This window comes from Coregonus clupeaformis, chromosome 16, assembly GCF_020615455.1.
Source record: "Coregonus clupeaformis isolate EN_2021a chromosome 16, ASM2061545v1, whole genome shotgun sequence".
NCBI classification, from domain to species: Eukaryota; Metazoa; Chordata; class Actinopteri; order Salmoniformes; family Salmonidae; genus Coregonus; species Coregonus clupeaformis.
In genome coordinates this window covers 47,556,068-47,570,903 of record NC_059207.1, presented here as the reverse complement: position 1 = coordinate 47,570,903, position 14,836 = coordinate 47,556,068, and the positions used below count along the sequence as shown (strand labels likewise).

General features: G+C 41.4%; 1 protein-coding gene across 1 annotated transcript; it reads right to left on the bottom strand.

The window, feature by feature from the left end:
* Nucleotides 1-2,130: 2,130 nt before the first annotated feature.
* LOC121583999 (neuropeptide FF receptor 1-like) lies at nt 2,131-14,583 on the bottom strand. Its single transcript, XM_041899837.1, has 3 exons — nt 14,418-14,583; nt 3,431-3,530; nt 2,131-3,139 (listed from the first exon to the last, which is right to left on the bottom strand). Exons 1-3 carry the CDS (start codon nt 14,566-14,568, stop codon nt 2,131-2,133), a joined length of 1,260 nt encoding a protein of 419 aa, XP_041755771.1. The 5' UTR covers nt 14,569-14,583.
* Nucleotides 14,584-14,836: the final 253 nt, after the last annotated feature.

The window sequence follows — 14,836 nt, the reverse complement described above, 5'->3', positions numbered from 1 at the left end:
GATTGTTGCGATTTTGTGTGGCTTAATTTGTGTGACTTATTTAGTAGGAAAATAAATTTTGGGGGGCAAACTTCAGAACAATCTTTCTAAAGTTATTAGAGCAATGCATAATATGCAATGGTGTTCTACATTATTTTTTTTGTGTGTCCCACATTTATCTATATAAAAAACAAACATGTTAACAACCCAATATTGTTAATCAACCAGCTTGTCACCAAAATAATTATAATATAATAGTAGCCTTACATTGTCATTTTTTAAATTAATGCCAATACTGTTTTCTATGCTTGTTTTCACTTAATACTTTGGGATACTGGTGCACTTGTAGTCAGAAAGGCCCTTTTTTCGTGTAGGCAACAGTAGACCTACACCATTTTCTTCATAATGGACATAAATGGACACTACCTGTTATGCAACAGATATTGCTCTCCGTAAATAAATAGTGAGAAATGCTCAGTCTGAAGCCATTCGGCTATGGGTTTCACAGCCCTATAATAATGATACAAGTTATATCACCTTAAAAAAGGGTTTATTTACAACCTCTGGGGTATAACATGTTGGGCAAAGTGGTGTAGGAGAGTCTGACATTTAACCCCTAACTTGAGTTCAGTCTTCGCCAATAAGAACCAAGAGGGGCCTAGCTTCGTCCTTCATTACTGGGAAAGGCCTCGATTCTAGGCCGTAGAAAATCCTACATCCAGCTCATTAGATCAGAACAGGATGGATCAACAGTGAATCATATTACTGGTTTGCATCCTAAAAAAAAGGATAGTTGTGTTTTGCTGCATAACACACTTAAATTATTTGTCTACCCATATGATGTCGATCATTGTCAGGTTATTTGATATATAAGCTTCAGTAACAAAAGAACATCATGGTTGTAATAACACTTCAAACAGGTAGTTATAAATGTGTAGAATGTGTTTTTTGGGTCCACACTGGTAAGTTAACTTATTTAAATTAGACAGTCACAGAGGATTTTCTTCTGAATAACTGCTCAGGGCGTAGCACTTTCCATTCATCTTCAGGCAACTTTGATGTAAGGCTTGATCACACCTGTAGTGACTACTTCTATCCGCCACGCCCATTGTTCCTTAGCCATTGTTCACTAGATATATCAATGTAATTACCCCCAAAACAATTTTTAAAAACAGAATGCCTCCCACAACTAGATCACATAACTAGACGTGAGCTGGACTTGATCCCAACGCTGCCACCAGTGTAGTGGAAGAAAGTGAAAGCTGCAACAGGGACTCTAACCAAGGCTCATATGTGGAAAAAGTCAAGGGGTCTGAATACTTTCCGTCTTCAGCAATTCTTCTTTTCTGCATCCCTCTTTTCTACAAAGTATTGACTCAGGGGTGTGAATACTTATGTAAATGAGATATTTCCATTTTTTATTTTCAATATTTATTTATATTCAAAATGTTTTCACTTTGTAATGATGGGGTATTGTGTGTAGATGGGTGAGAATAAAATATATTTAATCCATTTTGAATCCAGGCTGTAACGCAACTAAATGTGGAATAAGTCTAGGGGTATGAATACTTTCTGAAGCCACTGTATGTCTAATTAAATATGAAATGCAACATAATTCCAACCACCCAATATACTTTATATTGAATATAGGATGAAAAATATTTATGTTTCTACATGGAATTTACCGCAGTGTAAAGTATACTTAGTTCTGATGATTATGTTGAAATTATCCTGTTAGTTAGGTTATGTCAATGTATTTAAGTTGACGTTTTATTCTAATTTCAATGTTTACAACGCTGGTTGAAATTTGATAAACAGTACTGGTTGATTTTTTTTTCTTTAATCCAATGTATTTTCCACATTGATTCCATGTCACAATGCGTTGACAAATTACATTGAAACAACGTTGATTCAACCAGTGTGTGCACTTATTATGACCAATTTTCTATTGAGATGCTTTGTGGATACAGGCCCAGGTCTCTCTTTGGTGGTTGGAGGGAACTTAGAGTGACTCCAAGATCAAAGTTTGTCATATGTGGTCTAATTTAAATGTTGACATACCACACCATCTGAAAGAAAATTAAATAAGACTGTGCCGATCTTTTCTATTCATAAGGGATGCTGAAAGCACCTCCATGGTTTCCATCCCCACTAATGATCCCAGGCCTGACACACTCCCATTGGGCTGGTGGGCTCCTCAACATGAAGCCCCTTTTTGTTCATCACATTGCCAATCCCTATTCTTCCAGTCCCCCCACCCTCAACATGGACCGCGTTGCTTCCCACCTTAGAATTATTCTTCTCCAGCTCAAGGAGAACAGAGTCTGCCACATTACCGTCAGTGTATACTTTGTTCCTTGCCCCAAACAAGAGAGGATTGGGGTTGCTTGTGGGATCCCTCAGTCCGCCTCCACCCAACCCACCATTACCCCCACCTCCTGCCCTACCTTCCCTGGTTCCCCTTCCCGTTACCTCACCCCTATTCCCGGGGGGACAGCAGGAGTTGGTCTGGCAGACGGCCTGGAAGCCCCTCTTGAAGTTCTCGTTGAAGTATCCGTAGATGATGGGGTTGACAGAGGAGTTGGAAAACGCTAGCCAGTGAGCGAAAGGAAAGATGTATCCGGTGAGGAGCTCCAACTGTTCCTCTTCCAGCCCACCGTAGTCTGTCAGCAGCATCAGAGTCCACAGCGGCAGCCAGGACAGCATGAACAGCAGGGCCACCACGATCAGCATCTTGATCACCTTGATTTTCTTCTGGGAGATCAGCGGCCTGCCCCCCTCATGCCTGGCTGGGGGAGGAGGAGGTGCTGCATCCTGAGGCTCTCTGCTTGACACCACAGAGGTGTAGAGCTTCACCCCGATGCGCCCGTACATGATGGTGATGAGAGCCAGGGGCACCAAGTAGATGTGGGCGAACAGAACCATGGTGTAGACCTTCCTCATCTTCGGGTCAGCAAAGTTCTCATAGCAGGAGTACAGGGGGTAGGTCATGTTGTAGTTCTGGTTGTAAACCATGTAGTGATCGGCCACCTCCTCCACAGTCAGGGCAGCTGCTGACGGACACATGATTACCACAGCCAGAATCCAGATCATCGCTATGGTCGCCTTGGCAACTAACAGGGTGAGTTTGGGCTGAAAAGGGTACACAATGCAGCAGAACCTGTGGATATTGGAAATAGAGAGAGTAAAAGGAAGAATGCTTGCTGTTTTTTTTTGTTGCCAAGGCACTATACAAATGTGGTCAAATATATTGGCACCCCTTGCACTTGGACTGCAATGTCCTGTTTTTTTCTTTTCAAAACTGGTTGAATGGCTATTTCTAACCTGTAGGGCACCTGCAATCACAGGTGAGATAAATTACCACAGGTGAGATAAATTACACAGTAAAAATAATCATTGTCTCCAACCAAATTCCCTCCCCAGCCTCACTGTAGAGCTCCATCATACTAACCTGTCGACTGCGATGGCCACCAGGGTGAAGACTGAGGCAGCTACAGACATCCCCTGCACCAGACCACTCAGTTTACACACAGTGTTGGTAAACGGCCAGCCTGTTGACAAAATCAATGACAATTACAAACAACAACAAAGAGACAGCAGCCATAGAGAGTTCAACTTACTTGGTAAAATAAGGTTAAATTAAAAGATATAGACCCAGCCACAATTTCCTAGGCCTTGTACACAGTTGTGTCAAATGCGCTGTACATTAGTTGTACACCCTGAGTGTGTACAGTACTAGGCTATGTAAAGCACAGTGGTTAAGACACGTGTGTTGTGTGGTTAGATTCTACACAAATGGGAGTATAGACTTGGCCCTTCTTCACTGAAGATCTGTGTTCAGTGAAATGAATCAATTAGCTTAATGAATGATCTGGCATATGACCTGGCTTAAACGTCAATAGAGGATAGCATTATTTGGCATCCAGTCTGAATTTCTGCAGACCAGGGAAACATTGTAACTGAAGTTTTAGAAACTGCATTAATAGTATTGTATTAGTTATTATTCTGTTATCTCCTTTTCAAATGATAATAGGTCATTGCATAAATAGATTTTGCCTTGTGCAAAATGTTCTCACAAACTCAAGACCAGGCTGTTGTGTCATATGCACCAAAAGGTTGATGGCACAATATACACATTTACATAGACACAATCATCACTCAACCCACAGATGGTGATATAAATACTGGTTAAACATATATTCTGTTTGTTTTGAAGGACTTGATGAATAAGACATAAGATGGTAATGAAGACCAATTCAAATGGGTCTGTAGAATGGGGAATCATAACATGTATAATTTTCTATGTTGGCTGTAATTTGCTATCATGAAGTTATACAACTATCGATTAGCCAGTTATACTACTAGTCTGTAAATTAGCAATTTACATGCCCCCATTTTCCATCAGTAGAATGTGCATAATGACAGTCTGAAATGAACATGATGAAATATGCATTAAATAAAACTCAAACAGCTCTAAGATTTCTAAGTTATGTTAGAACAAAGCTCATCACACCAAGCTCAGCAGGGTATAGGCACAATTTATATCCCGTTGCCTAGATAAATTGCAGAACATGTATATTACCAAGATACACAAAGCAATGATTTGCTGTCCATTAGATTGCTATTGAACTAAAGTGTTTTGTAGAAAGCAATTTAATTTATTCAAATGAATTGGCATGCAAAAGGTGAACATAATGAATAATGAGGACAAGAGGGTGTATACAAGAGGCTGTGTACAAGAGGTTATGTACAAGAGGTTATGTACAAGAGGATGGGTACAAGAGGATGTGTACAACCATTCTTATAGGGATAGTTTCTTGACAGAGAATGTAGAGAATCAGGATCTGATCTTTGTCCTCGAGGTGCTACTCTTACCCATCATTAATATGAATTAAATCTCATTATGACTCTCTACATTGAGTCGAAGGAAAAGGGGAGTTTCGTGCTCAAACAACTGGAGTAGTGGCACTACTCTGTCTGATGAAGGTCGCTGACCGAAATGTCACGTTATGTTTCTAACTTTAGATAAATTAATCATATATTTTTGGCGGCACCACTTTAACTGGGGACGTTGTTTGCATGGAAATGTTTTGTAGCCTTCGTTTTGTCCCGTTTCAACAGAAGTAAATGAACTTGGCTAGCTTTCGCCAGCTGATGTACCGTTAGAGAGAGAGCTGGCCAAAAGTTGGCTAACTTTAGCTATTATTTTTGCCTCAATCACAGTAGATCTTAATCAAACGATGAAACCATCAGCCAAACGATTGAAGATTGATATTCTGAAAAAATTTTCAGTGCAATGTGAGTTTTTATTAGTCTTTATGGCAATATAACATTATTGATCAGTCAGTACCCTACTTTTCACACTGACACAGTAATAAACAGCTCTAATGTTACAGGCTTTACGGTCATGATGCAGCTTTTCATATCGCACTACGCTCACACCCGCTGGCTTTCTGTCTGACTCCCTGGTCCCAAACCCAACCGCAGTCCTGCAATGTTATTTTAGGCGGATGTGATGCAGCTCCCTTGCCAGCCATGGTCCCAGCATTTTTGCGCCCTATAGGCAATATAAAAAAATAACTGAAGAAATAGTTTAAATTACCAGAGATTCTCACATAGCCCTTTTATAAGGTTATATGTATTACTGGGCTATATCAGCCAATGTAGCGAGATGTAGTTTGAAGAGAGCAGAGTAGGAGAGACTATTTTTATAAACTGCCTTTTAGGAGTGGGAAGATTTTCAGACTGAGAAATATGGGTGATCAATATTTAGGCCTATTTCTAGGCAATGTAGTAAAGTATTTAGGAAGTACATTTCCTTCGAAATATAACTGCCCCGTGCTTCTCCGCCCATGCATAGGCTATAGCCTACTCTATTTATTTGAGACCACACGCGCACCTGATCTCGCAGGTATGGCTACTGAACTTGAAGCAGCAAGAATGATGACAGCGACACTTGCTACGTTTTGCATAGGCCTATAGGATATAGCCTACCTTTTAGGAGGATGATTTGCAGGCAGAGACAAATAAATGGAAAAATCTATATTTATTGAAAATGAAAAGGAGCAACACTCGCTCACCATAGTAGCCTAACCTATGTGCGCGTTGTGCCTTTTCCTTTTCAATGATTACATTTTTTGATTGCACTTTGACTCACGTTGGTTAAGCGTCCTCCACTTCTTTCCATGATCAATAGCCTATTTATTTAGAGACACTGTAGTAAACTACAGTCAAGGTCAAAAGTCTGCTGCCTCAGTTTTTATGATGGCAATTTGCATATACTCCAGAATGTTATGAAGAGTGATCAGATGAATTGCAATTAATTGCAAAGTCCCTCTTTGCCATGAAAATGAACTTAATACTAAGAAAACATTTCCACTGCATTTCAGCCCTGCCACAAAAGGACCAGCTGACATCATGTCAGTGATTCTCTCATTAACACAGGTGAGAGTGTTGACGAGGACAAGGCTGGAGATCACTCTGTCATGCTGATTGAGTTAGAATAACAGACTGGAAGCTTTAAAAGGAGGGTGGAGCTTGAAATCATTGTTCTTCCTCTGTTAACCATGGTTACCTGCAAGGCAACACGTGCCGTTATCATTGCTTTGCACAAAAAGGGCACAGGCAAGGATATTGCTGCTAGTAAGATTGCACCTAAATCAACCATTTATCAGATCATCAAGAACATCAAGGAGAGAGGTTCAATTGTTGTGAAGAAGGCTTCAGGGTGCCCAAGAAAGTCCAGCAAGCGCCAGGACCGTCTCCTAAAGTTGATTCAGCTGCGGGATTGGGGCAACACCAGTGCAGAGCTTGCTCAGGAATGGCAGCAGGCAGGTGTGAGTGCATCTGCACGCACAGTGAGGTGAAGACTTTTGGAGGATGGCCTGGTGTCAAGAAGGGCAGCGAGGAAGCCACTTCTCTCCAGGAAAAACATCAGGGACAGACTGATATTCTGCAAAAGGTACAGGGATTGGACTGCAGAGGACTGGGGTAAAGTCATTTTCTCTGATGAATCCCCTTTCCGATTGTTTGGGGCATCCGGAAAAAAAGCTTGTCCGGAGAAGACAAGGTGAGCGCTACCATCAGTCTTGTGTCATGCCAACAGTAAAGCATCCTGAGACCACTCATGTGTGGGGTTGCTTCTCAGCCAAGGGAGTGGGCTCACTCACAATTTTGCCTAAGAACACAGCCATGAATAAAGAATGGTACCAACACCTCCTCCGAGAGCAACTTCTCCCAACCATCCAAGAACAGTTTGGTGACGAACAATGCCTTTTCCAGCATGATGGAGCACCTTGCCATAAGGCAAAAGTGATAACTAAGTGGCTCGGGGAACAAAACATCTACATTTTGGGTCCATGGCCAGGAAACTCCCCAGACCTTAATCCCATTGAGAACTTGTGGTCAATCCTCAAGAGGCGGGTGGACGAACAAAAACCCACAGATTCTGACAAACTCCAAGCATTGATTATGCAAGAATGGGCTGCCATCAGGCAGGATGTGGCCCAGAACTTAATTGACAGCATGCCAGGGCAGATTGCAGAGGTCTTAAAAAAGAAGGGTCAACACTGCAAATATTGACTCTTTGCAAAACTTAATGTAATTGTCAATAAAAGCCTTTGAGACTTATGGAATGCTTGTAATTATACTTCAGTATACCATAGTAACATCTGACAAAAATATCTAAAAACACTGAAGCAGCAAACTTTGTGAAGACCAATACTTGTGTCATTCTCAAAACTTTTGACCACGACTGTATAGTCTAATCATATCTAAGTTAAATTTCATATTTAAGTTAACTGCCACGTGATTCTCCGCCCATGTATGCAGCCTACCCTATTTCAATGAGACCACACATACTAGCGGCACTTGAACTCTCATGCCCAACTAGGAGAGGTAGGCTACTGAAGTTGAAGCAGCGAATTCTGAGTGTGTGAATAATGCGAAAAATATGTGTTTTTAATACAATAGGTAGGGTAACGCATACAAAGCAGAAAGAGGCCAGTTTCCAAATAATCTGTGGGACAACAAAAATATTTGAATCCCAAAGTCGTCTGTCTCACAGCATGACAATTCCGACTGGGCCGCAATGATCTGTGTCAGGACCCGCAGGTCCCGCAGGCATCCCATGGGAATGCAGCCCTCTAGTGCACAGTCACTACTCAACACTGCTCATCATGTCTTAGCAGGATCAGGTGGTGACAGGGGTCCCAACAGGGTCAGACAGCCAGGGAAGACCAGTCTACGGAGCTCAGGTGAATTTTGTAATATATTAATAATATCAGTGAATGATACAAAGTTCCATCTTGAATTGATGGGTAGACCTACAGTAGCTACAGGACAGCAGCTTAAGCTTAAAGCTACAGTCTGGGATCTGGGAATAATGTTCATTTCAATTATTGAACCATTCATTCTATTGTTGGATAATATAATGTACATCAAGGTAATTATTTGTCATGCCTCATCTTAGGAGGATCAGATGGTCACAGGGGTCTCAGCAGGGTCAGGCAGACAGGGAAGACCAGTCTGTGATGGAGCTGACGTGAATTTTTGCAGATACAACACTTTATTCTCTCTGTGCAGCAAACACTGGACAAGCCAGATGCTCTTTTAAGGCAGTCTGACAAACCTCCAAAGTTAATTTCCAAACTGTATCAAGGGTTGATAAAAATGTGAGGAAGACCTGGTAGAAGCTGTTGATGATGATAAATTGATACAGATATGTTTGAATTCCCAGTCATGTTCATATAATCTCAGACACAAATTACTGCAGTTTAAGACCATCCATAGAATGTACTATATGCCAGTGAAACTGAATTACATGCACTCAGAAAAGTAATTCCTCTGATGGAGGTGTAAAACACAAAAGGGGACATATTTGCATATGTTGTGATCTTGTGAAGGCTGGCTGAATTCTGGCAAAGAGTATGTTATTTTATCTCAGCATGTCTACAGATTCTCCCTGTTTTTGTTTGCTTGGAAACGTTGATACTGGAGACTGTTATCTGAAGAAACCGTGTAACCAAGCATTTATAGTGGCTAAGAATTGCATTGCCATTGATTGGAAGGTTGGTTATCCTCCAACAATGTCAAGTTATGTATCACTAGATTTGATTTATTACAAGATTAAGGGTATACTGGGCAACTTTCATAAGGTCTGGATGCCTTATATGGAATACAGTACGACTAAAGGAGTTTGCATTGAAAACATGCCCACGTCAGGGGAGATACCTATTTAGGCAATCCCTAGCTGCTGGGCTGCTCAGTCCTGGCCGTGTGAGTCTACCATCCTGTGGGTTGTCACTCTGGCCTTGGCCTAACACACCCAACCAATAAATGAATGTTTCACTAAGATCCTAAAGCTGAGTGGGATGTGTTAGGTTGGGGCGCTGCAGGGTGGTGGACCCCAATGGACAGGATGGGGCGACCCAGTTATATTGTGTGCCAGTAAAAAGAGCTCTACACAGTGGTGTAAAGTACTTAAGTAAAATAAGTCATTTTTTGGGGTATCTGTACTTTACTACTTATATTTTTGACAACTTTTACTCCACTACATTCCTAGAGAAAATAATATACTTCTTACTCCATACATTTTCCCTGACACCAAAAAGTACTCATTACATTTCAAATGCTCAGGCAGGACAGCAATATGGTCCAATTCACGCACCTATCAATATAACGCATTGTCATCCCTATTGCTTCTGATCTGGCGAACTCACTAAACACATATACTGTGTTTGTAAATGATGTCTAAGTGTTGGAGTGTGCCCCTGGCTGACCGTAAATAAATAAAAAACAAGAAAATCGTGCCGTCTGGTTTGTATAATATAAGGAATTTTATGTATAGTATTTACTTTTACTCAAGTATGACAATTCAGTACTTTTTCCACCACTGTACTTAAGTACATTTAAAACCAGATACTTTTAGACTTTTACTCAAGTAGTATTTTACTGGGTGACTTTCACTTTTACTTGAGTAAATTTCCTATTAAAGATATCATTACTTTTACTCAAGTATGAAAACTGAGTACTTTTTCCACCGCTGGCTCTACAGTACTATTAGGCCTATGAGATTAAATACATGGAGGATTTGCTGTTTCTGTGTGTTAATGTATATTTGACTTGGTCTTGACTAAATAGGGCTATCTTCTGTATACCAACCCTACCTTGTCACAACACAACTGATTGGCTCAAATGCATTAAGAAGGAAATCAATGTTTCTTTCCCTTGGGAATGACATTTTTTAAAGGTGGGAACTGGAAAGGAAATTGTGTTGGGAGAGAGTTTAGTTATTGACTTGTGGGGGTCGGGCGTGCAGATGGCAGGGGCTGGTTGGTCGGTCTGGCTGAAATTTGATATAGACGATGTCTTAATAAAGACAATCAAAAGTCTGTATTTTTTCAAGAGTTGTTCATTTGATAGGCTATTGGTTAAAGGTGCAACACAATATTTATTATTTAATTACATTTGATCTAGTTAAGTCTTATTAACCACTTAAACATATTTAATAATGATATCTTACCTACAGTAGCTTGATGACTGTGGGCATTTTTGCTTACTTTTTGTTCTAAATAGAGACGGCATATTGGATTGTGTAAAAATGCAGGAAATGAGCTTTAGATGCCCCAAAAAATATGTGGGAGGACCCCCAGATCCCCCGCCAGGTATGTCCACCCCACTTCTAAAACCAAAGTGGCGCCCCTGTATTTTTATAATGGAGATTGTCACACCTGAAATTCTGATGCATTCTATATTTCCTTTACATTAAATGTGTTACATGAAAATGGTACAATGTCTAATATGATTAGTGTACAGTACATCTCTAATATGATTAGTGTACAGTACATCTCTAATATGATTTCACAGTTGTGCAGCACAAGGCTATAGTGTGAATGATATATAATGATGTGGCATTAACTATGCATATACATTTTAATATGAAGACAAATGAATTAATCATATTATCTTCACTTTCTAGCAATGTCTTGTGAGAAGTTATGTACAGTACTAGTCAAAAGTTTGGACACACCTTCTCATTCAAGGGTTTTTCTTTATCTTTACTATTTTCTACATTGTAGAATAATAGTGAAGACATCAAAACTATGTAATACACATATGGAATCATGTAGTAACCCAAAAAGTGTTAAACAAATTGAGATTCTTCAAAGTAGCCACCCTTTGCCTTGATGACAGCTTTGCACACTCTTGGCATTCTCTCAACCAGCTTCACCTAGAATGCTTTTCCAATAGTCTTGAATGAGTTCCCACATATACTGAGCACTTGTTGGCTGCTTTTCCTTCACTCTGCAGTCCAACTCATCCCAAACCATCTCAACTGGGTTGAGGTCGGGTGATTGTGGAGGCCAGGTCATCTGATGCAGCACTCCATCATCCTTCTTGGCCAAATAGCCCTTACACAGCCTGGAGGTGTGTTTTGGGTCATTGTCCTGTTGAAAAACAAATGATAGTCCCACTAAGCGCAAACCAGATGGGATGGTGTATCGCTGCAGAATGCTGTGGTAGCCATGCTGGTTAAGTGTGCCTTAAATCCTAAATAAATCACTGACAGCGTCACCAGCAAAGCACCCCCACAACATCACAACTCCTCCTCAATACTTCATGGAGGGAACCACACATGCAGAGATCATCCGTTCACCTATTCTGCGTCTCACAAAGACATGGCGGTTGGAACCAAAAATCTCAAATTTGGACTCATCAGACCAAAGGACAGATTTCCACCGGTCTAATGTCCATTGCTCGTGTTTCTTGGCCCAAGCAAGTCTCTTATTATTATTGGTGTCCTTTAATAGTGGTTTCTTTGCAGCAATTTGACCATGAAGGTCTGATTCACGCAGTCTACTCTGAACAGTTGATGTTGAGATGTGTCTGTTACTTGAACTCTGTGAAGCATTTATTTGGGCTGCAATCTGAGGTGCAGTTAACTCTAATGAACTTATCCTCTGCAGCAGAGGTAACTCTGGGTCTTCCTTTCCTGTGGCGGTCCTCATGAGAGCCAGTTTCAAAGTTCTTGAAATGTTCAGTATTGACTGACCTTAATGTTTTAAAGTAATGATGGACTGTCATTTGTCTTTGCTTATTTGAGCTTTTCTTGCCATAATATGGACTTGGTCTTTTACTAAATAGGGCTATCTTCTGTATACCAACCCTACCTTGTCACAACACAACTGATTGGCTCAAACGCATTAAGAAGGAAATCAATTCCACAAATTAACTTTTAACAAGAAACACCTGTTAATTGAAATGCATTCCAGGTGACTACTTCATGAAGCTGGTTGAGAGAATTTCAAGAGTGTGCAAAGTGTCATCAAGGCAAAGGGTGGCTACTTTGAAGAATCTCAAAAAAGTGTTTAACACTTTTTCGGTTACTACATGATTCCATGTGTGTTATTTCATGGTTTTGATGTTTTCACTATTATTCTACAATGTAGAAAATAGTGAAAATAAAGAAAAGCCCTGGAATGAGTAGGTGTGTCCAAACTTTTGACTGGTACTGTATATCCACAGGCAGGGTTTGGCCTTCACATTGGGTCTTGGGGGTGACGAAAAGATAGTGGGGTGGACCAAGGTTAACATTTTCAATGCTTATGGGCATATATGGGTCCCTCAAATCCAAACACAGTCTATGAGTGATAACATATTAATATGTATGTAAATTGAGTTCTGAAGTAGCCAAGTTTCCTTTTTTTTGTCCTGCTTTTGGAAGATAAGAAGTGAATGGCCAGTGGTAAAAAAAATACAAACTCATGAAAAACATTCTGCAGGAAGGATCTCTGACAATATTCCTCACTCTGTTTATGTCTCCTCTGATCATTTAATGTTGCCTGCAGCAACACTTCGTTTATATTCATTATAACTATGTTTCTGTTCTTTCTTTTTGAGGAGTCAAAAATTCACAAATTAGTAAAGACATGCTCCGGAACATTGCCGACTATTAAGTATTTTTTTCACCTCCCGCTGTTGATGTGTCAATGTGTAGTTCATACATGCATAATCTATGAGCAGAATGTCTTACCTGAATTAGCAACAAAATCCCTAGTTTAAAATCAACAGTTTTTCTGGAACCTGTGCTGTGCCATTTTCCCTACATTTCCCCCCACATGGGCCAGCCCCCTAGCAATTCAGTCAATAAGCTTCAGCCCCTCGCCATTTGTGTGACAGTTAGCAAGATGCACACACAGCAGAGCGAGACAGACAGCAATGACATGGTGCACTATTTTCAGATGTCTCCAGAGATGTTTGACCGGGTTCAAGTCCGGGCTCTGGCTGGGCCACTCAAGGATATTCAGAGACCTGTCCCGAAGCCACTCTTGCGTTGTCTTGGATGTGTACTTAGGGTCGTTGTCCTGTTGGAAGGTGAACCTTTGCCCCAGTCTGAGGTCCTGAGTGCTCTGGAGCAGGTTTCATCAAGGATCTCTCTGTACTTTGCTCCGTTCATGTTTTCCTCGATCCTGACTAGTCTCCCAGTCCCTCCTGCTGAAAAACATCCCCACAGCATGATGCTGCCACCACCATGCTTCACCGTAGCGGCTTCCGTCTGGCCACTCTACCATAAAGGCCTGATTGGTGGAGTGCTGCAGAGATGGTTGTCCTTCTGGAAGGTTCTCAAATCTCCACAGAGGAACTCTGGAGCTCTGTCAGAGTGACCATCGGGTTCTTGGTCACCTCCCTGACCAAGGTCCTTCTCCCCCGATTGCTCAGTTTGGCCGGGTGGCCAGCTCTAGGAAGAGTCTTGGTGGTTCCAAACTTCTTTCATTTAAGAATGATGGAGGCCACTGTGTTCTTGGGGACCTTCAATGCTGCAGACATTTTTGGTACCCTTCCCCAGATCTGTGCCTCGGCACAATCAGGTCTCGGAGCTCTACAGACAATTATTTCGACCTCATGGCTTGGTTTTTGCTCTGACATGCAATGTCAACTGTAGGACCTTATATAGATAGGTGTGTGCCTTTCCAAATCAATTGAATGTACCACAGGTGGACTCAAATCATGTTGTAGAAACATCTCAAGGATGATCAATGGAAACAGGATGCACCTGAGGTCAATTTCGAGTCTCATAGCAAAGGGTCTGAATACTTCTGTAAATAAGGTATTTCAGTTTTATTTTATAAATTTGCAAAAAGTTCTAAAAACCTGTTTTCGCTTTGTCATTATGGGGTATTGTGTGTAGATTGAGGACCATTTTTTATTTAATCCATTTTAGAATAACGCTGTAACGTAACAAAATATGGAAAAAGTGAAGGGGTCTGAATACTTTCCAAATGCACTGCACATTTGTGACGTAGTACGCAATTTTCGTGGACCAGTTTTGGTTCGCCAGCTCAGACAGAGTTGCATTCGCCCCCCCATCCAGAGTTGTATTCCCCACCCTATACAGAGTTGCGTTCACCAGGTCAGTGAAACCGAGTTGCGTTACCTACCTGTGATGAGGTTGTCCACCAGCGTTGTGGGGATGCAGAAAATGCCCACCAGCAGGTCGCTGACCGCCAGGTTGAGGATGAAAAGGTTGGTGACGGTTCTCATGCGGCGGTTCCCCAGCACGATCAGACACACAAGCACATTACCCACCATGCACAGCAGGAAGATGAAAAGGTAGGCCAGGATGAAGCTAGCAGCCACAGGGAGGGAGTGCTGGTAGTAAGGGAAATAGGTGATGTTGTTGGTGGTAGTGTAGTTGGTGTGGTTAGCAGCATCGTAGCAGAGGAGGAGGTGGCTGGAGGAGTTCAGGGCTATCATGGTGCCTGTCGAGCCCTCCAGTTCAGTCAGACTCTCATCTTCTCCGCTTCTCCACACCTCCATCACTCCTCCCTTCTTCAGGGTGGACCACGCAGCCACTCAC

Bases quoted from the DNA above. Each gene is read 5' to 3' on its own strand.
- LOC121583999 (XM_041899837.1), bottom strand. From the start codon at position 14,568: ATGGTGGGTAATGTGCTTGTGTGTCTGATCGTGCTGGGGAACCGCCGC. The intron at 3,531-14,417 runs GTAGGTAACGCA...TTTTGTCAACAG, and splicing joins GGTGGACAACCTCATCACAG to GCTGGCCGTTTACCAACACT. The intron at 3,140-3,430 runs GTTAGTATGATG...CAATATCCACAG, and splicing joins GTGGCCATCGCAGTCGACAG to GTTCTGCTGCATTGTGTACC.